At 56.6% G+C, this 24,826-nt stretch overlaps 7 protein-coding genes across 7 annotated transcripts; 3 read left to right on the top strand and 4 right to left on the bottom strand.

Moving 5' to 3' along the window:
• Positions 1–3,482: 3,482 nt before the first annotated feature.
• Positions 3,483–5,381, bottom strand: KVR01_000078 (uncharacterized protein; the record flags this gene model as incomplete). The annotated part of the gene is made up of 1 exon (XM_044781693.1): positions 3,483–5,381. One exon carries the CDS (start codon positions 5,379–5,381, stop codon positions 3,483–3,485), a length of 1,899 nt encoding a protein of 632 aa, XP_044650027.1.
• A 2,913-nt stretch (positions 5,382–8,294) lies between these two features.
• Positions 8,295–10,907, bottom strand: KVR01_000354 (uncharacterized protein). Its single transcript, XM_044793958.1, has 2 exons — positions 10,565–10,907; positions 8,295–10,485 (listed from the first exon to the last, which is right to left on the bottom strand). Exons 1-2 carry the CDS (start codon positions 10,682–10,684, stop codon positions 8,518–8,520), a joined length of 2,088 nt encoding a protein of 695 aa, XP_044650303.1. The 5' UTR covers positions 10,685–10,907; the 3' UTR covers positions 8,295–8,517.
• A 379-nt stretch (positions 10,908–11,286) lies between these two features.
• KVR01_000146 (F1F0 ATP synthase subunit e) lies at positions 11,287–11,811 on the top strand (the record flags this gene model as incomplete). The annotated part of the gene is made up of 3 exons (XM_044791861.1): positions 11,287–11,310; positions 11,445–11,634; positions 11,738–11,811. 3 exons carry the CDS (start codon positions 11,287–11,289, stop codon positions 11,809–11,811), a joined length of 288 nt encoding a protein of 95 aa, XP_044650095.1.
• Positions 11,812–13,006: 1,195 nt separating this feature from the next.
• On the top strand, positions 13,007–15,623 carry KVR01_000987 (dolichyl-diphosphooligosaccharide--protein glycosyltransferase subunit STT3; the record flags this gene model as incomplete). Its single annotated transcript, XM_044787168.1, has 5 exons — positions 13,007–13,136; positions 13,275–13,298; positions 13,405–14,079; positions 14,139–15,294; positions 15,353–15,623. 5 exons carry the CDS (start codon positions 13,007–13,009, stop codon positions 15,621–15,623), a joined length of 2,256 nt encoding a protein of 751 aa, XP_044650936.1.
• A 785-nt stretch (positions 15,624–16,408) lies between these two features.
• Positions 16,409–20,187, top strand: KVR01_000770 (uncharacterized protein). The gene is made up of 5 exons (XM_044790332.1): positions 16,409–16,586; positions 16,648–17,551; positions 17,613–19,458; positions 19,544–19,634; positions 19,706–20,187. Exons 1-4 carry the CDS (start codon positions 16,567–16,569, stop codon positions 19,591–19,593), a joined length of 2,820 nt encoding a protein of 939 aa, XP_044650719.1. The 5' UTR covers positions 16,409–16,566; the 3' UTR covers positions 19,594–19,634; positions 19,706–20,187.
• Positions 20,188–20,696: 509 nt separating this feature from the next.
• KVR01_000308 (uncharacterized protein) lies at positions 20,697–21,692 on the bottom strand (the record flags this gene model as incomplete). Its single annotated transcript, XM_044788383.1, has 2 exons — positions 20,697–21,146; positions 21,237–21,692. 2 exons carry the CDS (start codon positions 21,690–21,692, stop codon positions 20,697–20,699), a joined length of 906 nt encoding a protein of 301 aa, XP_044650257.1.
• A 664-nt stretch (positions 21,693–22,356) lies between these two features.
• KVR01_000042 (uncharacterized protein) lies at positions 22,357–23,825 on the bottom strand (the record flags this gene model as incomplete). Its single annotated transcript, XM_044785595.1, has 3 exons — positions 22,357–22,415; positions 22,494–23,206; positions 23,284–23,825. 3 exons carry the CDS (start codon positions 23,823–23,825, stop codon positions 22,357–22,359), a joined length of 1,314 nt encoding a protein of 437 aa, XP_044649991.1.
• Positions 23,826–24,826: the final 1,001 nt, after the last annotated feature.

Here is a 24,826-nt window from a genome sequence, read left to right as displayed (position 1 = left end):
TGTGCATACATAGACTTGCCTACCAATGCCGTAAGTGGAACATAGTCCCACAGGCCGTCACTTGTGCCTGGAGGAGGATCTTCGACAGCTACATTAACCAGGGGCGTAGGACTGCTTGTCAGGCAGCGTGTGGTGGGACAGTAATATGCAGCGAGACATGCATTGTCTGCCTGAAGGTTAAGGCGACAAAAGGGCCTCGTTGCTGCCATAGAGACAGCCCAGTTGGCAATCGAGCGGAGCGTATCAAGGTCTCAAGGGCAGATTGTCCAAAATCGTGCCCTGCCCATCGCTGCTTCCTTTCAAGCACCAACTTGAATCGGCATATGATCCGTTTCTTTTATTGCTTTGCATATTCTGCAGGTGTCATGAAGCATATACTCCTCACACGTGTGGGTGGGCCAGCAGCAAATGCTGCCCGAGGAAGACGGCACATTTTATCGTCACGTTTTGTACGAAGCAGTAGTCAAGTGACGGTGACGTTGCTCCAAGGACCCTCCTGCTGGAGCTTCCCCACGGGGTTCCACATTCACAGTGAGCGCCTGGGCCTGGGCACGGCACTTGCCGAACAGGGCGTCGACCACAGGGTCCTGACAGGGCCTCGACAGGGCCTCGATAAGATAAGCCGACTTTTTGGGCAGGCGAGTCCAAGAAGCTGCCTGCCTTTTCACCATCCTCACAGCCTCATTAACCCCACGGGCACTCATCGTTAGCTCACACGACTCTCAAGTATCTGGATCACGCCGCGTTTACAGCGGATGCAGATCCGTCAGACAAACCAAGATCCATCCGTCCTCTTGAATCATGGATGATGCCATGGCCAATGGCTCCGCGGCCGACTGGCCCGCCGCCAACAGACCTCAGGACACTGGTTCAGCCTCATCACACAGCAAATCCAGTACTGGCGTGAAGCGGTCAAGGGCTGATGATGTGCAGCAAGATGGCGGCGGTGGCGGCGACTGGCAGACCGTCGAGCGTCGCCCAACCAAGAAATCTAAGAAGACGCCCAAGCCAGACGGATCCAACTATCCATCCATCACCTTCTCAAACCAGGCGAGGCTCCAGTCCAAGGTGAACCTCAATCAGTTGAGAGACCTCGTACTGTATATCATGGCCGATGGCACTGCTCCCCAATGGGTGTCGGTCAAGCACAGACCACAGTTCAGAAAGATTGTCACTGTACTTGTACCCGGGCTGGAAGAGGCCATGTTCAAGCAGAATGTGGATTTCTCCGTCTACAACGCCAAGTCGCCCGCCCAAGCGGTCGAGCGACTGGTCACATCACCCGATGACTACTACCCGCGCCCTCTGGCAGAGGAAAAGCTACCAGAGGCTCTCAAGCCTTTCGCCCGCATGTTCCCTCATCTCTGGCCGGTGAGAGCCACCGGTGACGACAAGCAGGGCCGCTTGCACTCTCCCATTGTCACCTTCCTTACCGCACCTGCTCCAAAGGCCGCCGATGACAAGGGGAAGAAGGGGCCCAAGCCGGTCAGGGACCCACAGGGCTGGCAGAACGTACGGACTCGCATCACCGAATTCGTCTTGACGCCAGAACAATATGTCGAGAATGGGTTTTCCGTGCATCCGTGTCTACTACCAGAACAGCAGCGAGAAACATTCGCAGATCCGGAAGGATGGACCCACACCGAGGTGGACAGATTCGAAGACGGAGGAGTACCCGAGAACGAGATACAGCACGGCAGCGTCACGGCCGGCCGGGACGTCTTGGCCATTGATTGTGAGATGTGCATGACCGGAGAGAAGGAGTTTTCCCTCACGCGGATCAGCGTTGTCAACTGGGACGGCAAGGTAGTGCTCGACGAGCTCGTCAAGCCAGAAAAGCCCATTACAGACTACGTGACAAGGTTCTCAGGCATCACCAGGGAGATGCTTGACCCGGTGACAACCACCTTGGCTGACATACAAGAACGTCTGATTGGCCTGATAACACCGAGGACGATACTCGTTGGCCACTCTCTCGACTCGGATATGAAAGCCCTGAAGATGACACACCCCTTCATCGTTGACACCTCGGTCATCTTCCCCCACCCCAAGGGCCAGCCGTTCAAGCATTCCCTGAAATGGCTTGCCCAAAAGTACCTCAACCGCGAGGTGCAGAAGGGAGACAACACTAGCAGCGGCCATGACAGCATCGAGGACGCCAGGACCTGCCTGGACCTGGTGAAAAAGAAGTGCGAGAAGGGGAAGGCGTGGGCCGCAGGGGAGGCATCCGGCGAGAACCTGTTCAAGCGGCTCGCCCGCACTGGCATCAGCTACAAGGCCCAGGGCGGCAGCGTGGCCGCTCCGACAGGCAAGTCTACTGCGGCCGTCGACTGGGGCGATGCCAGGCGCAGTGTTGCCAACCTGGCGGAGATCGTGCTGGACGGCTGCAACAGCGATGCTGACGTGGAGGAGAAGGTGCTCCGCGCGGTGAGGGGTGACCCGGACGGTGCGGTGGTGAGGGGCGGAGGGGTCGACTTCGTCTGGGCGAGGATGCGCGAGCTTGAGGCCCTCCAGGGCTGGTGGAACCGTGCCAAGACAGACGCCGACGACGCCGCGGGGCCCCCGAAGGAGCTGGAGGAGGCGCATGCCGCGTCGAAAAACAACCCATTCGCCGTCAACCAGAGCGCCGACTCGAAGGGTTCCGTGTTCAGCAATGCCGTCGTCGACATGGCCAACCCGGCCGTGCCGGAGCAGAAGCCCACCGTTTCCGGGACCTCAAGCGGGGAAAAGTCAGCCCTCGAGGTTTCCCTCAGCAGCCTGGCGGAGAGGCTGAAGCGCATCCATGACGCACTCCCGCCCTGCACGGCCTTCATCGTGCTGAGCGGCAGCGGCGACCCGCGCGAGATGAGCAGGTTGCAGGCCATGCACGCACAGTGGAAGCGCGAGTACAACACGCCCGGGTCCAAGTGGGACCAGCTGAGCGTCAAGTGGACGGACCGCGAGGAGCAGGCCCTCAAGAAGGCGGCACAGAGGGCTAGGAACGGCATTGCATTCATTGGCGTCAAGTGATGTGGTGGTACTCCCCGTCACAGCTCGCAAGGACGGTGGTGCTTGTTCCAGCCTGGTCCATAGCTTACATATATGCGGTACTTGTCGAGGGAGGCTCGCGGTCAGTACCGCGTTTTGTCGCCGTGTAGAGGTACGTGCAATGAAACAACCACGGCGAGCGTTCATGTATGACAGGCAACCGCACACGTTATTACAGTGACAGCCACATAGTCTGTAGAAGACTAAGGCGTTTCTACAGCGACCTTGATCATTCTGCTTCTCGGTTCCACAGGACTTCACCAGGAGGAGGTCTACACACTGACACAGAGAATCTGGGCACCGCTCAAGAAGCGAGGTCAACCAGGTTCCTCGCAGTACTGGTCGCATGCTCGGTCTAAGCTTCTTTCTGACTCGCTCGCTTGCTTCATCGAACGAAGCCACTGACCGGAATCTGATTGATGTTTGAGAGACCCGCAGAACCGTACAGGAATTCCCTAAAACTCGAACTCTGGGCGGAAGACGTCCGGGTCGACCCCGAAGACGACCTTCTCGCTCAGGTCGCGCCGGCTCATGAGCGTGAAGACCCTACGCAGCGTGTCGTAGAGCGTGGTGCTCCTGTTCTGGGTCGTCATGCGGTCAAGGTGCTCCTCGCTGACGTCGCCACCGTCTCCGGTCCCGCTGAGCAGCTCCCTGGCCTTCTCCCTCCCGGCCTTCTCCACCATCTTGTGCATGTCAAGCGCTGACAGCAGGTGGCCGGCGGCCTGTTCATAGCAGCCAATGTTCATGCAGCTGACGCCCAGGTTGTACCGCGCGCGGACAAAGTTGGGCCGCAGGACCAGAGCCTGCTCATAGGCGTGAATGGCCTGCTCGCTCTGCCCGCTGTTGGCCAGCGTCGCGCCGAGCCGGTTCCAGAGGAGGTGTCGCTGGTTTCGCTGGTTTGCTATGCCGAGCTCGCTGCTCCTAAGGGCGGCTTCGAAGCAGTCGACCGCCTTTTCAAAGTCCTCGCTGCCGTAGAAAAGCACGCCCAGCCCCACCTGGACATCTGGGTCCATGTGCTCGCCGTCGGGGGCGTGCTGGGCCGCCTGTATAAACAGGTCGGTCACCTTGGAATGCAGGTCTGCGCGGTCCGTGAACCCCATGTCTGCGGGGTCAGACAGCTTGTCTGGAGAGATCACCTGTGGGTACTTGACCGAGAGCCAGCGCTCTAGCGTGCGGTAAGCTGTGCTGTCATAGCCCTCATTAGTGTATGACACCGCGAGGCCCATGAGGGCGTCGAGATTGTTGGGGTCAAGCTGTAGGACGCGTTGGTACGCCCGGAGGGCGGCGTCCTCCTTCTCGTTCTGCGATTGTGCTGCACCTAATCGAGCCCAGGCCTCGATGTGAGACGCGTCCTTTTGAACCGCGGCTTCGAAAGCCAGGGCGGCCAAGGAGAGGTTGCCGCCCTCGTCCATGATCCGTACGCCCTCTTCGAAGGGGTTCGCCTGGTCTTTGAAAAGGTTATCCTCCTCGAACAAGTAGTCCTCGATGAGAGGGTCTGCGGACATGCCTCGGGACGGGTTCCAGGAGTCTAAGCCGTCGCCCCATTTAATATCGAGGTCCTGCTCCGGCATGTCTCGCATGGCCGCCTCGTTGTCTTGGATGCCTTTCCATATCGACTCGAAGTCGCCGAACCCGGTCTCGGACTCCATCAGCTTTTCGTCCATTGTGTTCAGCTCGCGCTCTATTTCCTCGACGCCTTCCTCGGTATCCTCGTGGAGGTTGAACTGCTCCTCGAATTTCTTCTGTAGCTCTTGCGTTGACTCCTCGGTCTCGACCGCCTTTCCTTTTCCCTTGGCGTCGGCCTGCACTGGGGCCTGCTGGGAGTACATGGACATGCCTCCATACATGCCAGGCGGTTGCATCATCCCCATGGAGGACATGGGGCTGTAGATGCCACCACCCATCATCGGCCGTTGGTATGTCGAGACTGCCATCGACTGCTGTTGCGGCGCGGGGCTTGACCTGTGGGCGATGGAGCGGTTTGCCTGCTGGAACTTTGCAAACTCGTCCGGGGAGAAGGAGGGCGAGAACGACGGCGACGCAGACTGTGCCCGAAGGTGGACGCCCTGGTGAGGAGGGTCGATCTGTATCTGCCCGCCGGCGGGCCCTGGCCTCTGTAACCGGTCAAATGCCATCTCCGGCATGTTAGGATTCTGCTGCATGAAGGCGTTCATCTGGCCATCAAGAGCCGGAGTGCTCGGGCCGGCGCTGGTCCGGAAGCCCTGGGCAGAGCCGCCGGGCGCATTGTTGACGAAGCGGTCCCGCTGCAGGCTGTTGTCCTGCTGAGCATGCTTGTTGAGCTGGCCGATGGGGTTCGAGGTCGAGCACTCGGCTCCTCCTGCGAGGAAGGACATGGCGTGGGTTTGTATCCCTGGGCTGGGAGGGATCGGAAGTGACGATCTCGGACGGCTGGGGCGGGCGGTACGGATTCGTGCCTGGCAGCTCGGGATGGAGGGATGTCACTTGCCCACGAGACGTCAGTGTGGGAGGACACCTACCTGCAAAGATGTACCGAAGGATGGAGGACAGGTTGAGGCTGTTGGAAGATGGAGAGATGGGCTTCTTGGGAAAGGTAGTTAGTTGCCGGTTTGCTACTACTACACTGCACATGTGAGGGGCAAAACTTGGGGAAGTGGGCCACCTACCACGGGCCACGGCCGATTTCCAACCAGGTTGCCAGCCGAGCGGCACGAGACGTTCAAACTTGCCGAGGCATTTGCGAGCCTCCGAATGCTGTCTACTCAGACCATACTAACGTCTCCCATGCCAAGCATTTATCACAATTCGTACCATCCTGTCTGTCTGCGTACCCCGGCTTGCTCGGCATGCCGTGGTTGAACTAACAGTGTTGATGCCTCTATTTGTCACACGGTCAGTGTCTTTGTGGACCGTGCATGGACTGGTCGTTTCCACTCCGAATATCTCGGCATGGGTTTCTGCTCTAGGATCTAAAGGCAGTAGTCCACCAGGTCCACCAAGGAGGTACTGACAGCTGAACCTCATCAAAACACCTTACACTTTGTGTGGAGCAATCCAACTTTTCAGGAAACGTAAAGTATTGACAAAACTTCATTGCAATCAAAGCATGACTACTGCAACTACTGTAATATACAATTGTGATGGTAATGGGCCTCTTGTACGATCAGGGAATAACAAGTCCTTTGGGTTTGTTACTATAGTCTTCTGGCCGGGCGGTCTATGGCGAAGGGCCAGCAGTCTCTGCCAAACCATTGCAACAATCTCCCTCTGGTGTGGTACCTACTCTTTCTTTTGTCTTTTTTCCATAATCCTCTTGGGCAACCGGCCACCACAGGACAGCTGTCACATGTTGACTTTCACAGATAGAGTTGGCAAGACCAGGCTGGAATCGAGGTGGGATTCTTCCATCGTTTGAGATTCGTACACTAAATAAATCCGAAGACGCCTTAGCAGATCCCCGACGAGACGCCGAGAAGACCGCCGACCCATGTTCTACTTGAGTTTTCTACATGTACATTTTAGGATGTTTCGTGACTCGGTGTTGGGACTTGCCCCCTCGCTCACGCCTAGGGGAGAACGCTGCCTCACCCTGCCTCCTCGCCGACCTTGTCAGTCTTGATGGAGGCTGCTCTTACCTGGTGATCGACCGTCATCGATACCCACAGGGCTGAATAGCTCAAGGAGTTTCGACACTGCATCATGCAGCAGGCCCAATCCTCGCTGCCGATTTGCACGGTCCTAACCCATCCTACGTCGCATACCCTCCGGGCTCTCCGAGCCAGCCATTTGCCCCATCCTCTCCACCTCTCTATTGCCTCTTGTTGGACTTGATGACCTCGGACGCAAAATCAAGCCTCAGCTCCCGGCCGCCAATAGTGGTACCCGCAAGCTTCTCCTTGGCCGCCTGGCAAGACTCAACATCCTCGAAATCGGCATGGGCGAAACCACGGGGCCATCCCGTGGTGCGGTCAACAGCCACACGGACGTCGGTCACGTTGTCCAGCTCGCGGAAGATGCGGTTCAGCTCTGCGTCGGTCGTCTCGTAGGGGATGTTGCCGACGTAGAGGGACTTGGTTGGCCCCATGCTCGACGTGGGCCGGTTCGTCTTGGGTGCCCGGGGGGAGACCTGGATTCGGCGTCCATGCCAGAATGACGAGTTGGTGCCGGCGACGGCCTTCTCCATAGACTCCTGGTTGTTAAACCAAACGAAGCCGTACCTGCAGCAAGAATCCGTGGTCAGTAGGCGCACGAGCTCGGCCCCATGCCTTGCCGCGACAGGATCATGACATACCCTCTGCTGAGACCGCGAGCATCACGAGCAACAACAGCCTTGACGACCTCGCCGTACTTCTCGTAAGCCTCCCTCAGGTGGTCCTCGTTGGCCTCGAAGACCATGTTCCGAACGAACAGTCCATGACCAGGCTCGTCTCCGTTGGGCGCGGCCGTCTCAGCTACACATAGCCGTCAGCGCCTCTTGTGTCATGAAGCCGAGCCTTGAGGCTCAACTTGGCAGGTCCCTAGGCTACCTACCTTGACCGGCCCTGGTGGCTGGCTCCTCGTCGGCAACACGCAGGGTCTGGGAAAAGCACCGCGCTGCCGCAGGGACGATGATTCTCGGTGCAGAGATCTGTGTCGCCAGGCCGAGCACCTGGGCCTTGGTTGCGGGGGCGCGAGATGCCGAAACGGCGGCCCGCAGTGCGGCGCGTCTGATTGAGTTCCTGTAAAGAAATTGACTGTTAGACCTCTAGCATTGGCAGTCTGGACAACCGGACTGTCAGGGAATATGGTGACAAACATTTTGATGGAACAGGAGTATTTGCGGCCAAGAGAAATGAAGGAATCCCCAAACAATTGCGTTTGTAGAACGGAAAGCGATGATTTGGGGGGAGCTGGCAGCAACGTCTAACAAGGTCCAAAAAATTTCGTCGAGGCGTCACTTGCATGCCTGCAGAACCCCCAAGGTAACCCAGGTAAGTACTACAGTACCTGGGGCCGACCAATCCCAACCATGATTACATAAGACCCCTTCACCCGCAGCAAGGGGCCGGAACTAGGGATATTTGGGTCGGCATTTAGGTAAGTATATTTACCTCCAAGGTAAATAGAGGAGCCATGGATTTAAAACGTTGCATTATCCAGACAAGATCTCCCATAGCTTACCTACTTCTGCTCTGTTAGAACCAGTCCCACAGACTGTCTATCTAAAGGTCATCTGAAGGCTGATCCCTAGGAGGCTATTCAACTTGTGTCTGCCCCCCTCCCAAGAAAAAGGGGAGGGGCGGTTGGTGGCGGGAGGACGGTCAGATGCCGTAGCGTGTACACGAGTACGGTGTACCTCGAAATGAAGAATATGTGTCTCGCTAACTTTGAGAACATCTTCGTTGTGGTTGGGGTATATTCATAAAGTTCATGACGCCAGAAGCACCCCCTCAACTCGAGCCCTGTGTCCAAAGCAGGCGCATTTCGACTAGAGCATGCGATCAGCTATGATCCCTTTCCCTTTGAACACCCCTACATTTCCGTCGCGCCGTTCACACCAACCGCCTCAACCCTGTTCACTAGTTTCTTGACGTTGGTCCACTCCTCGTTCTTGAGGTTTTCCTTGCCGCCCAAGTCTGGGCCAACCTCAAACACCGTCAAGGCGCCATCGATACCCCCAACAGCCAACCGTTTGCCCTCCTGCTGTTCCCATTTCACCTTGTTCAGGCTCTTGGACAACATGGCCCGGCTATCCTTCCTCGAGCTGGGGCTGATCCTCGCCACCGGCTCCTCCGTCTCGACGGTGATGTCCCACAGCTCGACCCAGCCCGCGCCATCGACGAGCGAGAAGACCCCCGGTTTTATGGGTGACCAGGCGGCATCGTAGACCACGTCCTCACGGACAAAGTCCATCAGGTGGGAGACCGCGCCCTCACCCCCACCACCCGCGCCACCGATGCCAGACGTAGTGGCCGGTGCCCGCACCTTCCAGAGCTTTACGCTCCAGTCTAGACTGCTGGAGATTACTAGGTCGCCGAGGTCGACCGGACCCCTGGCCGGGTGGAAATCGAGGGACATGACCGGCGCGGCGTGGCCCTTGTAGCTGACCCTCGGATCGACACCAGCCTTGGCCCCCGCGCGGTCGTATCTATGGCACGGAAAGATGGTTCCTTCCTCCGTCCCAACCAAGAAGAAGGTCGGGTCGGCCTGTGGGAAGGAGAGACAGAGAGGGCTGATGTAGTCATTCTTGTTGGGGTTCGGCGCTTGTAGGTTGAGGGTCTCTGCAGGCTGTGCCAGCATGTCGACCGCCCAGCCGCACACCGTACCATCGGTCGAGCACGATATGATGTTGTTGGCGTTTTGTGTGCCAATTATATCAACAGCGTAGACTGGATGCGTGTGACCATAGCCGGTGAGCGGGGTCTTCTGGACGGGCGCAGATCGCGCTCTCGTGTCCCAGAGGAGGACTTGTCCGCTATATGCCCCGCCCACGATGAGGTTGGGGTGGAAAGGTGAGAATTTGGCGGTCAGGATGTCGGACTGGGCGTGGAACACAAACTCGGGTCGGTCGTGCAGGTTCAGGTTCCAGACCTGAACAACCCCATCGGGCTCATGCGGTGCTGAAGGGTTCTTTGTGTAGGATGCCAGGACCAACTCCTGAAACTTTGGAGAAAAGTCTATGGCGCTGACCATGCGCTTCTTGGACCACCGTTCATCGTAGAATTGCCGGATCTCCTTGACCTTGCGGCGGCCCTTGCCCCCAACATTGCCTTGTTCGTCCTCGTCCTCGATGTCCTGCGCTCCCAGCGTGTAGTCTGTCAAGACGTCATACTGGTCCAGGGTCTTTTCGATGACCTTTAGTGATCGGTCGAAAAAGTCCACAAACTCGTCCGACGAGACAATGGCGTTCAGCTCGTCGTTTGTCAGTGTCCTGGTGGCGAAGCTAGAGTCCGGCAGGGCCGCTTTCTTGACATCGCCCTCGGCTGTCAGGTCCTTCGCCGCCTGGAGCTCCTCTTCTATCTCCCTCCGGAGCTTTTGCCGGAGCTCCTCCTCCCTGTCTCGCTCCCTCCTGCTCATGCGCTTGTTGGGTGTCGACGACGCATCCTCGGGCAAGGATTCGAGCGAGAATGCACGGGGTCGAGCCGCTGCCGGGAACAGGTCCTCGGACGTCTGCACGCCTTTGCTGTAGGAGAATATCTCCTTGATGGGCGACGGTGGGCACTCATATATTGTCGTCAGGGGCACCGTGCTCAGGGTCTGCGGCTGGCTATATACGGTCTGTGCTGGGATCTCGATGCCTGGCGGTGACGTGAACTCGGAGATGGCCCCATTACTGGTCTCCCCGGCACTGAGGACACTGTTTGGGCGGCTTCCACGGTGTGCTGGCGATGCAGCGCCGCCTGTCGTGACAGACCCGGGCCGGCTCTCACCAACTAGACTGTTGATCAGGGACTCGATCTCTCGGCGATTGTCGGCTCGGGCAGGCGCGGGAGAGATCAACTGAGTTGCTGGTCAGCAAGGTCGGGCCTCAGGCCGGAACTGTTTTGGTTGCCAGGGTTTGGGGGCGGGGGTTCCTGACATCGCTGCCGCTGAAACTGGGGCGGCCTGGTCCATTCTGAGTGGCGCGAAGCTCTCTCTGGCGCTTGAGCTCTGCGAGCTTGGCCTTCTTCGCAAGAATCTCGTCCCGACGTTGTTGCATTGCGGGTGCGGTGTGCGGCTGTTCAACAGCCCATCTCCAGCACTCTTGGGGTCAGAGCAATGCGAAGGGAGTCTTTCGAGAGGCTCTCTTTGATTGCCCCTGCCTTTGCCTTGTGGTTGTCAGACCTTTGATGTGAAGATGGATGATCGCCTAGTGTCGCGAGTGCTTTGCTCCTCATGTGTTCAATGCTCCCTCGTCCAGATGTCAACAGCGCGGTCGCGACAGGGGGGCGTGTATGGCCAGCAGGCCCAGGCCCAGTGCCCGTAGCGACACGCCCCGGGGCGTCTTTCGGCAACCGGGGACGTCCGTGCCCGCCCTGTTCCCTGTGCCTGCCAGCCTGCCAGCCTGCCAGCCCGTTCGCTCATTCGGTGGTCAGCCATCCCCCATCCTAGCAAGCCTGCTCTGGCCTTGGGAGCTCTGCCCGGCGAAAATTCCCGACATACAAACTTCGCAACGCCCAGCTCCTAACCGACACCCAGATCTCGTCTCCTCGGCTCGACGACCATCCCAACCGGGTCAATTGACATCAATTGCCCGCCCCGCGATCTGTTTTCCAGTCCCTCCTGCCCTGTGTCAGTCGCGAGGCGCCGTCAAATCTCCCAATGTCTGCCACATCAGGAGTCAACGTATGTCATTCGGGCGCACTGCATGACAGTGCCCTTCCTCCGCGCACGACCACGACACAGCCCATCCCGCATCCCGTCACCAACGTCAGAGACGCTGCACCGGGGAAAGCAATGCTGACAACCCTGCCCTCCAGGTACTCCGGTACTCCGCCCTTGCCTTTGGCGTATTCTATGGCTTTTCTCATCAGAGATCGATCAACGCCGCAAGCAGGGTAGCTTCGGAGAAGCGGGACTATGAGCACAAGCAGCAATTAATACAGAAGGCCAAGGAGGAGTTCGCAAAGAAGAAGAACCCAGCACCCCTGGGCTCCACAACCGGCGGACGTGAGTATCAACCCCCAGGAACAGGCCAGGACGACCGTGCCTGGGCTATCCGCAGCGGTGCATCGACTCCGGAGACGGGAACGCAGGCTTACGCAGGAAGCAGTGAACCAAGATCCAATGAGCCCGAACTTCGACCTGGAGGCATACTTCAACGCTCTGGTCAAGGAGAGCCCCTAGAGCTGGTGAAAGTGACCGTTCGATTGGGGACCTTGACAATGGAGTGGTGGCGGTCAGGGCCGGGCGGGAAAGAGGACAGGCCACCTTCACGCAGCAAGGCGGACGAGTGGCTTTTGCGGGGAGGCGGTACGAACCCTTTGCGACAAGATCCGGCGTGTTTGTGGCACGATGGGTTGCCTGGCCGAAGCAAACAAAGCAGATCCGCGCGATAATTCGATCCACAAGGACTGCGCTACCAGACCTTTCTGACCAACCTAGATACCTATCCGAAAAAGTTTGCGACTGTACAATACTAAATTAGACGGCATGTCATGGGTTTCATTTGAACTGCGCCAAGTGACCGACCGATCCCAAACCCCCCGTATTCTATCTGGCCAAGGCCGGCGCTATATCCAGCAACTGGCTCTCAGTGAGAGCAGGGACGGCCGTTTGGCGATGATCCTGCAAGCCTCGAATGACTACTGAATGGCTTCCTACACACGGGGGTAGTGCTAGCAAATGTCGAGCGAGGAACAAGAGTGTCAGTATTACAGCGTTGCCACCGCAAGCTCTACGGATTATATTCCACCAGCACCGGGCAGCCCATGTGACGGCTTTGCCGTATTCAGAGACACCTACCAAGATGCCAACCAGCCCTCCTCGTTCCTTGCGCGGGAATCCATGGCGCCGCAGGAGCCCTACAAAGCACAATATGAAAGTAATCAACACAGGCTAAATGAATCAGGCAAAACAAGCAGGAACTCGTTCGTGGAAGAAATAACGGTAGATCCCAGCGATAAAGAAAGGCCGGGTGACCAACAGCCTGTGTGCATATGCATTGAGTACCTAGGTAACTAGGTGACTTATACCGACTATCGTCGTGCTCTGCCTGTAAAGGTGACGGTGTGAGCTTTGTCACATACGCAGACAGACATTGGCTGATAAGGTACCAGTTGGCCCGAGCTTCTCCTACTCGGAGTTCACACCACCTATTCCCCAAGACGGACCCACTTGGTTGTGCCTGCACTGCCGCCAAGACTTTACTGCCGCACCCCAGCTCGGACTGGCGAAGCTTCAAACTGTCCTGAACCTCTTACAGGCGACGTACTTCTGGAGCTCGGGGGAATCGTCACTAACAAGCTGCCTGACAACGACGACACTCCCACCCTCCTTTCCTCAGGCATAGCCTGTTTTTCTCTTCATCAATCAGCCCACCATGTCGGCTGGCATCTCTACTCTTCTTTCTGGCAGCAGCCAGGGCCAGAACACAAGAGCCCTGTTCCGTGTTGTCATCCTCGTCCTGATCGCTGGAGCCGCCGTTGCCAGTCGTCTGTTCTCGGTCATCCGTGAGTGAACCTGCCTCGCACCGCCCATGAAGCTCTACATTGCCCTTCACCACGATGTGTGACACTGAACGTTGCGATCAATGGCATTGCATTGTCAGTTCAGCATGTGAGAGTCAAGCTAACAATTGTCTGGGGCAGGTTTCGAGAGTATCATCCACGAGTGTCAGTCTGCTCCCGGCTTGCGTCTTCGTCGTCGCCGCAGCACCCCCGACCTCCGCCTTCCCTCAAGCACCACCTGCTCTGACCGCTGACCATTGCCTTCTCTCAGTCGACCCTTGGTTCAACTTCAGGGCCACCAAGTACCTCGTTGCAAATGGATTCTACAGCTTCTGGGACTGGTTCGACGACCGAACATGGTACCCGCTGGGTCGTGTCACCGGCGGAACCCTGTATCCCGGCCTGATGGCCACCAGCGGCATCATCTACCATCTTTTCCGCCTCTTGACCATTCCCGTCGACATCCGAAATATCTGCGTCCTGCTCGCCCCGGGCTTTTCCGGTCTCACTGCCCTCGCAGCATACTGGTTGACCAACGAGCTGTCCACCTCCAAGTCCGCCGGTCTCCTGGCCGCTGCCTTCATGGGCATTGCCCCCGGATACATCTCCAGGTCTGTGGCTGGCAGCTATGACAACGAGGCCATCGCCATCTTCCTGCTGGTCCTCACCTTCTTCCTCTGGATCAAGGCTGTCAAGCAGGGCTCTATCATGTGGGCCGCTCTGTGCGCCCTTTCCTACGACTGGATGGCCGCATCCTGGGGTGGATATACCTTTATCGACAACCTCATCGCAGTCCACAGTCTCATGCTCTGCGTTTCCGGCCGGTACAGCAACCGGCTATATGTCGCCTACACTACCTTTTACGCAATTGGTTTCCTGGGAATCATGCAGGTCCCATTCATCAACTTCCTGGCCATCAGCACCAGCGACCACTTTGGAGCCCTCGGTAAGCTGGGTCAACCCGCGCGCACACATTGGGCGGGGTTTCTAACTGACAATGACCAGGTGTCTTTGGCCTGATGCAATTCTATGGCTTCTTCAACTGGTTCACGGGCATGTTTGACCCCAAAGTGGTGAACAAGTGGCGATGGGTATCCTTCTTCGCCCTCATAGTGGTGGGCATCGCGGCGAACGTCCTTCTGGTCAGGACTGGCAAGATCGCTGCCTGGGGAGGACGATTCTACTCGCTCTTCGATACCGGATATGCTAAGGTTCATATCCCGATCATCGCCTCTGTCTCGGAGCACCAGCCGACTGCCTGGCCAGCCTTCTTCTTCGACCTGAACATGTTGATTTACCTCTTCCCTGCCGGCATCTACCTGTGCTTCGACAGACTGGGCGACGAGCACATCTTCCTCATCGTCTATGCTGTGCTCGGCAGCTACTTTGCCGGTGTTATGGTTCGTCTCATGCTCACACTCACACCATGCGTCGTCGTCGCGGCAGCCATCGCGGCTTCGACCATCCTGGACAACTACCTCTCGGCGGACAGCCCGGAGCCTCAAGACGAGAATGCCGAGGCTGCCGACGTCCCGGCGAAGAAGGACAAGAGCAACAAACACAAGCACTCGGACCCTTCCAAGCAGCCCATTGTTGGGATCTACAGTAAGACTTCGAAGCTGGTCGTGGCCGCGGGAATGCTGGTGTACCTCATCCTCTTCGTCATGCACTGCACCTGGGTCACCTCCAACGCCTACTCCTCTCCGTCTGTGGTCCTGGCCAGCCGCATGCCTGACGGGAGCCAGCACATCATCGATGATTACCGCGAGGCCTACCAGTGGCTGCGACAAAACACCAAGGAGGACGCCAAGATCATGTCATGGTGGGACTACGGCTACCAGATCGGTGGCATGGCTGATCGGCCCACCCTGGTTGACAACAACACCTGGAACAACACCCACATCGCGACCGTTGGCAAGGCCATGAGCTCCCGTGAGGAGGTCAGCTACCCCATCATGCGTCAGCACGAGGTCGACTACGTGCTGGTCGTCTTTGGCGGTCTGCTCGGCTACTCGGGCGACGACATCAACAAGTTCCTCTGGATGGTCAGGATTGCTGAAGGCATCTGGCCCGACGAGGTCAAGGAGCGAGACTTCTTCACGTCGCGCGGAGAGTACCGTGTTGATGACCAGGCCACCGACACCATGAAGAACTCGCTGATGTAAGCTTATCACCCTCTGTAGGCCAGCACTTTCCGTCTTTTGCTGACTTCTCCGCAGGTACAAGATGTCGTACCACAACTATCATAACCTGTTCCCCAAGGGACAGGCCACAGATCGTGTCCGTGGGGCCCGCCTGCCAGCAGAGGGCCCGGTCCTCAATACCGTCGAGGAAGCTTTCACCAGCGAGAACTGGATTATCCGCATCTACAAGGTCAAGGACCTCGACAACTTCGGTAGGGACCACAGCGCCGTGGCAGCTTTCGAGAAGGGCCACAAGAAGAAGAAGCCCGTTAAGAAGCGGGGCGCTCGAACCCTCAGAGTCGACTAGGCAGCTGAGCACATATAGAGCAATGCATGTACAAAACGGACAGAGTAGAGGGATATTCATCAACGATATGGATCAAGGAAAAGCGGTTCGGAAAGTCCCCGATGTACAAAAGTCGATCGTGTCAATTGAAGACCCGAGATTGTTTCATGAGGCCGTTGTGTGGGATCTCTCTCTGCCATTTTTTTTTTGTCCACTTCTGCGGCTTCCCTTCAGAATGTGGCCCCCATGATGATGTCTGAGCCAAGAGTCGTCCGAAGTCCGGACATTTGGTCATCGAGAAAGGTGAGTCCGCCTCCCATGGATGTCATTTTCTGCACTCGCTGCTTAGGACGGAATGACCTTCAAACGAATGGCACGATGGCATTTGTCAGTAGTAATCTTGGTTCTGGATGAATGCCGATAGCCTCACATGAGCAGTGCCACAACTCCCCAGAGGGAAGCCATGGGGTTGGTTCATCTGGTCCTCGTCCAAACTGGATGGGTGGTGTGCTTGTAACACTGTCGCCCTGCCGTACCATTTTGCACAGAGCTGTCCAGTCCATCTCTCCCACCTTCCTGCCCTCTGGGACTTCTCCCCTTACTGTAGCAAGCTCTCTCCTTGCCACACTGCTGAAAACTTGCCCTTTACTTTGTTCACACCAGCATTCCTCTCCCTTCACGGTATGGTCTCTTTACTGGCATCCTTCCTCCATCGCGGCCACTGCTTGTGTCGCCCTGTACCCACCCTCGGACTACCTTCCTCTTAAGTTCAGAGTCTTCCATCTCAGATCCTGTCTCCTCCTGGTAGCGTTTCCACATTATGAGTCACTTGGAGCACAACGGAAAAGCACCTTCACCCGCCTTGGCTGTTTACTGAAGGTTTTCAAACCACTGCCACCAGGCCTCCACCAGGCACCGCCGTATGTGTTCTCATTGCCCTTGATCATTCTCAGGAAACCCAAGGATGAAGTGGAGACGCCGGCTGTAAGCCCCCCCCCCCCCAAGTGCCCTAAATCTCTTGCATGAGCTCAGTACCTTTTCTCAGCTCAAGCTCAGACCTCTCCATGGAGGACCGCCGCGCTCACAAGCACATCAAACATTGCCCAAGAGACCAAAACGGTTACAGAACAAGCGAAAGCAACATGGTCTCACGTGGTAGCAATCACTATGATCGCTCTCAAAAGAGCTCCTATCTGTACGATGGCGATGTCGAGTCAGATGCGGATGAGAGACACTCGCGCAGAAAGGACAAGGCTGTTGTCTACCGCCAACTGAAGGAGATTGAGAGGGTCCAGCGTCAAGTTGCACCCTCAGGCCTGTCTTCAGAGCAGGAAATACACGTCCATTACGTCCCCATCATTAGCAACTCGCCCACCAACCCCTTTCGCTTCCATGGTCTGTCGCCGTCACTCGCCAACAAACACGAGATCCCCCATGCCGACAAGAACACGACCCAGCGTTCGACCATGTCACACAGTAGCAGAGGTGAGCAAGCTCGCTCTCCCACCCTGGACAGTTCTCACAAGCACTCCACAACGCGGTCAAAACACGGCCACGAGAAGCGCGGCAAGCACGGCAAGAAAGCGGACCCATACCTCGAGCCACTGAAGCAGCGATGGATCTGCTACGAGTGTGGCAAGATCAGGTCTGACAAGATCCGAGAGCGGCACCCGCTTGCTGTCGACCAGAAGATGCAGCCCAATTGGTGCGGGCGCTGTCGCATTACCCACGAATGTGAGGGCAAGCCACTTGCCTGGTACGGCCAGCGCCACTACTGCTGGGGATGTGGCATCGTCCGGTCCGAGAAGTATCATCGCGAAAACGTGCTCGAGCCGGACCAGCCCTCAGGGCCCAACTACTGCAGACCCTGTCGAGAGGCATCGCCAGGCTACGAGCATAATCTTCGTGAGGCAAGTGAGATTGGCGGCGAGACTACTGGTTACGACAAGGTGCGTATATCGAATCCCAACTGACTTCCATTCCTGCCTGCCACTAAAAATCCATCGACAGGCATTCATGCGCCAGGTGCACGACGCCAGCCTTAGTGACATCGCGGAGGACAAGGACAACCGTTCCAGCGCGCCCAAGGAACGCGCACCCGGAAAGGAGAACGATGCGCGCCAGGGCCTTCTAAAGTCTAGGGAGGCCACCAGCTCGATGCTCAAGAACCGTTCCTTCAAGACCAAGGCGTCTTCGGAGACCTCCTCTGACAGCAGCGTGGCCATCGAGAAGCTCGAAGGGATGCACCTCGAGGGCGGCCAGAAGCTCAAATTTGGAGCAAAGGCCGGAGAAGGAGGAGCCCGCCTCTCTGCAGTGTCCTCTTACAAACCCCCTTCTGTTGAGTCGGCGTCTGGTTGCAACCCTGCGGTTGGCGGTGATGTCAAAGCCTGCCACATTTCCCGCTCCAAAGCCGGGCATCTCGCTCAAGCCGGCGGGAATGGGGGCTGCGAGGTGAAGGGCTCTGATTCTGACACCGCAGACAAGGCTTGCCAGGCACGAATCAGCTCCGTCTTTCAAGTTCCTCCAAGCGGGCCCGAGACCACAGCCTCGCCTTTGCAGGCCCAGCAGAGCGATTCTGACAGCAGACCGACCACCTGCGGTACCGACGACTCCGTGGCGTCCCGTGGATTCCATTCTGGCACCTCGAGGACATCGGCCTTGTCCATGCGCTTTCGCGCCCGCCGCAACCCTGCGGAGACGAGCACCGGGAGTCCCCCAGAGCGGGAGTGTCTCGCTATGCATGAGAATATTGGTGACGAGTTGCGCTACAAACCTCTCGGCTCCCGCGCCTATGCCCGGAATCCTGCCCAATATGGCGCCCAGGAAGTCCTTCCACAAGGAACATCCGGGGGTGATGCCCATTTCAGCGGCGTTACAGGCGTCCGCGACGCGTCTGGCTTTCCGGCGCCACCTACCCCTCCCCATGAGTCCTGCTGGCCACATGACCAGCAGCCGGACCTCGTACCCGATCGGTATATGATGAATGGCTTTGGATGGGCGGCCCCGACATCTCCACCGACCGCGCCCATGATCCACGGCCACAGCGCGAGCCTGGCTCAACCCGACGGCCATGGGGCTCACTACGGTGCTGGATATTCTGGCTCTAGCTCTGGCCCAGAGTACAGCACCAAGCCGGGCTCCTTCGGCAATTTCCATAACGGGTTCAACTCTGCTGCCCACTTCAGCGATGCCCATTGCCGTCGTGACTTCTCGGGTGATTCGTACTACGACAGTGCTGCCGCGCAAGAATACGATTACAACAAGTCCTCACAGCCGCGCAGCGGCTTTGCTCAGACACAGCAGAGCTGTCAGTATGTACAACAGCCTGAGTATGATCCAACGTCTCAGTACCGGCCTCAGGCCCAGCACGTACCCCAGGGCCAGTGCGGCTTCCACAACGAGCCCGGAATCTTGCCCGAGCACAGTGTCAACGGTCTCTCTCGACAGGATTCAGCTTTCGGAGGAGATAGCGGCGAGTCTCCTCAAAAGGACTTTGACTTCTCGTTCATCGGCCAGAGCAGGAGCGGATGGGCCGCCGGCACCTACGTCCCAACGAACGAAGAGATCAACGCCTACATGGAGCGGAACTTCGCGGATCCGCGGCCGGAGACGGGAACGCCCTGCACCGAGCCACAGTGGGAAATCTACGAAGACGAGGGCGAGGGCACGGCCCTGGAGCAGCAGGCCAGTGATGCCCGCCCTGGGACGTATGCGTGGCGTGACGGCAAGACTTCTGTCCACCATGTCGGCTCGTCAACCCCCGGCAATACTGTGACCATACTCTCGATCCGCGAGATCACTAGTGATGAGGACCTCTCTGCCAAGCCCGATGACGAGCGTGGTTGCGATGATGATGGTATGTTCTTTGGATCTCGTTTCTTGACACAGCTTCTGGTTGGTGAGAGGGCTCTGCTGACCAGCACACCTCCGGACGGGTATAGACCGCCACAGCGATGCTTTTTCGTCCCTTACTGCCTTCCAGATAGGCTGAAGACTATTTTTCGTGTGTTGGTCAAACTCTAACCACGCGGCGTAAGTCTCTTCACAATCTACCGCCTGGCTGAGCACGGAAACCGCCCGTCGCTGACAATCACACGATGCAGCTGTACAATCGGTTGATTGATCGTTTCTACAACCTGGACAACTCTCTTGCTGTACGCCAGCAGCGCTCATGTCTCAGGGGAAAGCCCTGTGCTTTCTGTCCGAAAAGGACAAACTTCTAAGATGCTCACGACCATGAACAGCAACACAAGAACGTGCTTTTGTATCATATTGCCAACCACAAGACCTTGCCATTAATTCGACTTCCAACAGAAGAGAAATGGTCTGTCATACCGGCCAGTCGATTCCAGCATCGGTGTCGCTGCTTGTGGAGATTTCGGGGTCCTCAAACTCCTTTCGTCTCTCCTGTCTTTACCACTGGTCGTCCGCTTTCTTCTCCATCGATGACTGTCGAGCATTAGGAGTTCCTGCGCCTGAGAGCTCGCGACAAATAAAGGGGGGCAGCGGGTGGCATTTACGATTGTGCGAGCAACCGCTCGAGGGCTACTTGGTCGAAATAAGGCTGGTGCTGCGCTGAAGGACAGAGGGTTCATGTGTACGGCGGAAGCGGCCGTGATGAAAGCTCATAACTGTTCCATAGCTGCGCTTCTTTTTATGGTTTCCTCCCTGTTCTTTTTGTACCCTTTTGTGCCTTGGCCATACCATCTCGGTGTCTTTCAAGAAGGCATGTGCCTGTCTGATTTTGGATTCGCTCGGATCCATCTGAATAGATACCTACTTGCTCCCTGTACACTGTACCCAGCATCATTGGTAGTCAAAACATCTGTCGCTGTCATTCCTGACCATGAACAACAGTTCCTTGTGCGAAATACGCCCGCCCGGATCTATGTTGTAATTGTACAGTGATGCACTAATGCCCAAGTAAATTGTGGAAGGGTTCGTTCATGCAATGATCAAGCATGTGGTATCATTTCCTCAGCAGAGTATCTATCATCTGCGCCATGTGCGCCTCAAGACTTGCACATCACCACTGAGCCATCCGTTTTGTGACCATGGTCGATCCTGTCGGACGAAGCCTCTATTCCGGCAGTCCTAATCCTCAGCCGCAGCCGACGTCATGCCTTGTGCCCCAGCTGTGCCCAAAGCTGTGCCCTGCGCTTCAACCTCATCCGTACCACCCTCCGCCCTCCTGCTTCTCCGTTTCCTCTTCTTCTTGGCGGGCTGATCTGATGGCGCGTCCTCCACGGGTTTCTCCGCCTGGTTCTGTTTCAAGCTGCTCTCTTGCTGTTGCGGCGGCTTCTTCTTCGGCTTCTTCACCGATAGCGGGTTCGGCCCCTTCTCGCCCTTCCTCTTCTTCTTCTTTTTCTTTGGTTCCTCATCCTTCTTCGCATCGCCTTCGCTTTCGCTCCCCTCGCTGTCGTCGTCGTCTCCTCGTTTTCTCTTGCCCCCAGTTGCCGTGTCGGGTTGCTTTAGCTCTGCGCGGAACTTTGCCCTCTCGCCCTTCTGAACTACTCTTGTTGTTGCAGCGGCCATGGGCTCAAGCTGTTGCATTGGGCACAGTCAGTGGCTGTCACTCAAATTTCGGGACCGCTGAGTAGTGGGGCCTTGGGGTATCCAGGGCGATAAACCTACAATCATGACCGAGCGGTTGATGTACACCAGCGGCACGCCGGGAATCCCCCTCATCTTGGCCCTGACTTCCGGGTCCTGGCTTGCGACGACGTAGCGGTGCTTGTTCTTGGGGCCGACGACGCTTCCAAGGCACTCGAGCGTGGAGCAGGGCTCGGGGAACTGCTCCGGGTGGTGACCACAGCGTCGGCGCTCATAGTCCTTTGCCTTGTCGATGACCTTGGCCACGCCTGGCTCCTTGTTCTGTGCGTAGAGGTGGCGCATCGAGCATTGCGTGATGAGGACCTTGACCTCTCCGTGCAAAGTATTGGAGAGGTACTGCGGCAGGTCCATGGCGAAGCGGTGGGCATCCTTGACGAGGTCGGCATCAACGAGAACCTGGTATGGCTGGCGGAAGCCGAACGCGAGCTCGAACTGCCTGAGCAGTTTGCGGTATTGTTTGGATCGTTTACCTCTCATGTTGGAAGCTCAGAATTGGACTGAATTGCGAAAGGAGGGGCGCCGTGGAAGGGATTGCAAACAATGGCTTGGCGACAGAATGACTGGGAGTGAGCGCGTGCTGGGTTCTACATGTCGCCAAGTCGGGGTCGGAGGTAGTAAAGACCCTCTCTCCAGAAAAAAAGTGGCAAACGATAAAAAGGATGAGCCTAAGTTTCGACTATCGATAAGGGGCAGGGTCGCCTGCATGACTACCTAGGTACCTGATACCTAGGTAAGCCATACTACTCCGTACATAGTGTATATGTACTGTTAGGGGTTTGGGTGGGCAGTGGGTTCCCAGGTTCCTTGGCCCATCGTTCGCTAATTGCGGCTGATCAGCAGATTAAGGTTGCAGCGAGCCGCTAATGGCGAAGCTGCAGACCAAAACTAAGTACCTGGGTACTTAAGTACCTAGGTAGCTACGTAATCGATCTAAATGATAATCGAAGGCACGGCAATTTCCAAACTCCTGAACTCCAGTTGCTGAATCCAACGTTTACCCTTCCGTTCCATAAGCCCGACCCGCTCGCGAGAGGGCAGGCAGCTGCAATGAAGATGACCTGACTCCGGCTTCTGTCCCGCCCGGGTCTGAAAGGATAACTGCTTCCTGACGCACCACCCAGTGCTGGCCGAAATTGTGTGATCACACAACATCATTTCGCGTGCACAGCGCCGCCACGACGGTGATATCATCGAGCTTGCCTGGTAGCCACAATGTTAGAAACTTGTCCCTCTGCCAGCAGGGAAGGAAAAAGCAAATGGGGATCGGAACACACTCACCTCCCTCGCTCGGCAAGCCCTCGTCGATGGCGTGTTCCATGAATGGGCTCTCCGCGAAGGGGTCCAGCGCAATCGCCTTGGCAGCCAGCATCAACTCCTCAGCCACAAAGGCCATGGATCCACTGCCCCCGGGATTGTCGCTGCTCCTTGTCCTCCTCCCCACATCCCCTGCCGCCCACCTCTTGACACTATTACTCACGTTCTCCACGATCTCGTGCGACCACAGGTTGTCAATCACACCATCCGACATGGCCAGGACCACATCCCCCTCCTCTATCGGAACCTGATCCAGCACTGCGTTCTGCGCCGGCGTGTCCGGGCTGTTGGTCCCCAGCTGCCGGGGACAGTCGAACCAGTGCCACTGCTCCTTGGTCTTGAAGATCAACTCGCCCGAGCTCGGCCGCACGACCATGACCTGCGAGTCGCCCAGGTTGGTCACGTACAGCACCGGCGCGGTCCTGCCACTGTCGCCCGTCGGGTCGGGTCTTGCCGGCTCCGCGACGTCTATCGCCCTGCAGAACAGCTGTGCCCCTGTGGCTGTCGTAGTCCCCTGCCAGTCGGGCCCTGACGTCGCCTCTTTCGTCTGTTCGTAAGCCTTTTCTAGGTATGCGATCGGGTCTGGCGTGTAGGGTGGGTCGTTCGGGCTGCGCGGTCGCGACGCGTCCTCGCTCATGGCCAACGCCCAGAAATGGAGAATCAGCCTCGCCCACAGTCTGCATTCATCATGGTCAGCCCCGGAGGCCGTGTTGGGGGTGAAACGCCAGCCGGGCGCGGGGTGAAGGAGGCATACCCAGCATGTCCCCTCGGGCGGGCGCTCCACGCGCCCACGCCATCATTGGCGCCGACAAAATACTCGCTCGCGAAGGCGGCGTCATCGCCGTTCGTCCACCCCTTGATCAGCTGGCCGTTGACCTTGGGCCGGCGGTCGCGACTCTGGTGGTGCGTGCTGAGAGGGTCGCTGAAGGATCCCGAAGGCGGGGAGAGGAAGGGAGGGGGGAAGGGCCTCGGCGCGCGCTTGGCGAAGAGGGAGATGCCCGTCTCGAACCGGTAGGGAAGCTTGGGCGGGGGCGCCGCGATGGTCCGGGACGTGTCCTGCTCGCGTATGCTCCGGTCGTGGTTCTGCCCGTCGGGTTGTTTCGTGTTGCGCAGGTCGCTGCCGGCGTCCAAGGCCTGTGCGGCATCGAGGGCGGCTGTCGAGGACGACGTGAATCGCTCAAGGCGGGATGAGGAGACGCATGGCGACGGGCTGTGGCCGCGCGACGCGGAGTAGAGCAGGGCCTTTCGGAGCTGGTGGGGGGTCGAGGCCGAGTGTGGGAGGAATAGTTTCCTCATCCCAACGATGAGGCGCTTCGGAGTTGGAGGTGCTTGTGGTGAGTGATGGTCGCGGCCTGCGGGATCTGGAAACCTGTCGACGGTCTCGCTGCTGCTGCTGCTGCTGCTGCTGCTCGCTCGGTTGGGAAATGCCGTCGCAGTGGTGCGAGGGTGCGATAAGCCTATCGCTGCGGGAGCTTAAAGTGGCATTCAGGGATCACGCAGGGGTGTGGGTTCGGGCCGCAGATCGTCTTGTCAACCAAGCAGAAGAAACATTCCGCCTGAACTAACCACTGCTCTCTTGCTGAACTCGAAGAGAAACATGGGTCGAAATAAGCATGCACATTTCAGGACAAGACAATGACTACTACGGAGGATCCACCCGGCTGGTTCCCGTGGATTATCAGCCGCTTTGGCCGGTTCTCGGACTCTTGAATGGGGGTAGCCCTGTAAGAGGAATCCCCTGCAGCCTGGAGTGGTCCCCAACAATTCGAGGTATCCGTTGTATTATACATACCTACCTAGGTAGGTATGTATAATACCACAGAAGTTAAGTAAATTTAAAAAAGTTTATATTTATAATTAAATTCTTTCTTATATTTTAAAAACTTTTAAATAAAAGTAGTTTTAAAATTTATTTAATTAAGTTTATAAGTATTAAATTATTAAGTATTTTATTAAGTTTATAATTATTAAAATTTAAGTTAATTTTTAAAAAGAAGTTAATTATAATTTTATAATAAATAACGAATAAAAATATTAATATATCTTTTATTATAATTAAATATATAAATATTATATAAAATTTATAAACTTTATAATTATTATTTAAATATTAATACATTAATATAAGTAATTTTTAAACGTTTATTAATTATAAAAGTATTACACTCTCGAGATATATATAAATAAAAATTAAAACTACTTATATAAGTAATACTACCTTTTTTAATTTATTATATAATTTTTAACTTTTATTAAAGTAAAATAAATATAAAACTTTAATTTAACTTATATTAAAT

The sequence above is a fragment of the Diaporthe batatas genome (assembly GCF_019321695.1).
Source record: "Diaporthe batatas strain CRI 302-4 chromosome Unknown Contig00001, whole genome shotgun sequence".
Classification (NCBI taxonomy): domain Eukaryota; kingdom Fungi; phylum Ascomycota; class Sordariomycetes; order Diaporthales; family Diaporthaceae; genus Diaporthe; species Diaporthe batatas.
Note: the sequence above shows the minus strand (reverse complement) of the source record. Positions and strands in the feature narration are given on the sequence as shown.

Coding starts and splice junctions, on each gene's coding strand:
- KVR01_000354 (XM_044793958.1), bottom strand. CDS start 10,684: ATGCAACAACGTCGGGACGAGATTCTTGCGAAGAAGGCCAAGCTCGCA. Junction 10,486..10,564: donor CCAGTTTCAGCGGCAGCGAT/GTCAGGAACCCC, acceptor CCAGCAACTCAG/TTGATCTCTCCCGCGCCTGC.
- KVR01_000770 (XM_044790332.1), top strand. CDS start 16,567: ATGAAGTGGAGACGCCGGCT. Junction 16,587..16,647: donor ATGAAGTGGAGACGCCGGCT/GTAAGCCCCCCC, acceptor ACCTTTTCTCAG/CTCAAGCTCAGACCTCTCCA. Junction 17,552..17,612: donor AGACTACTGGTTACGACAAG/GTGCGTATATCG, acceptor ATCCATCGACAG/GCATTCATGCGCCAGGTGCA.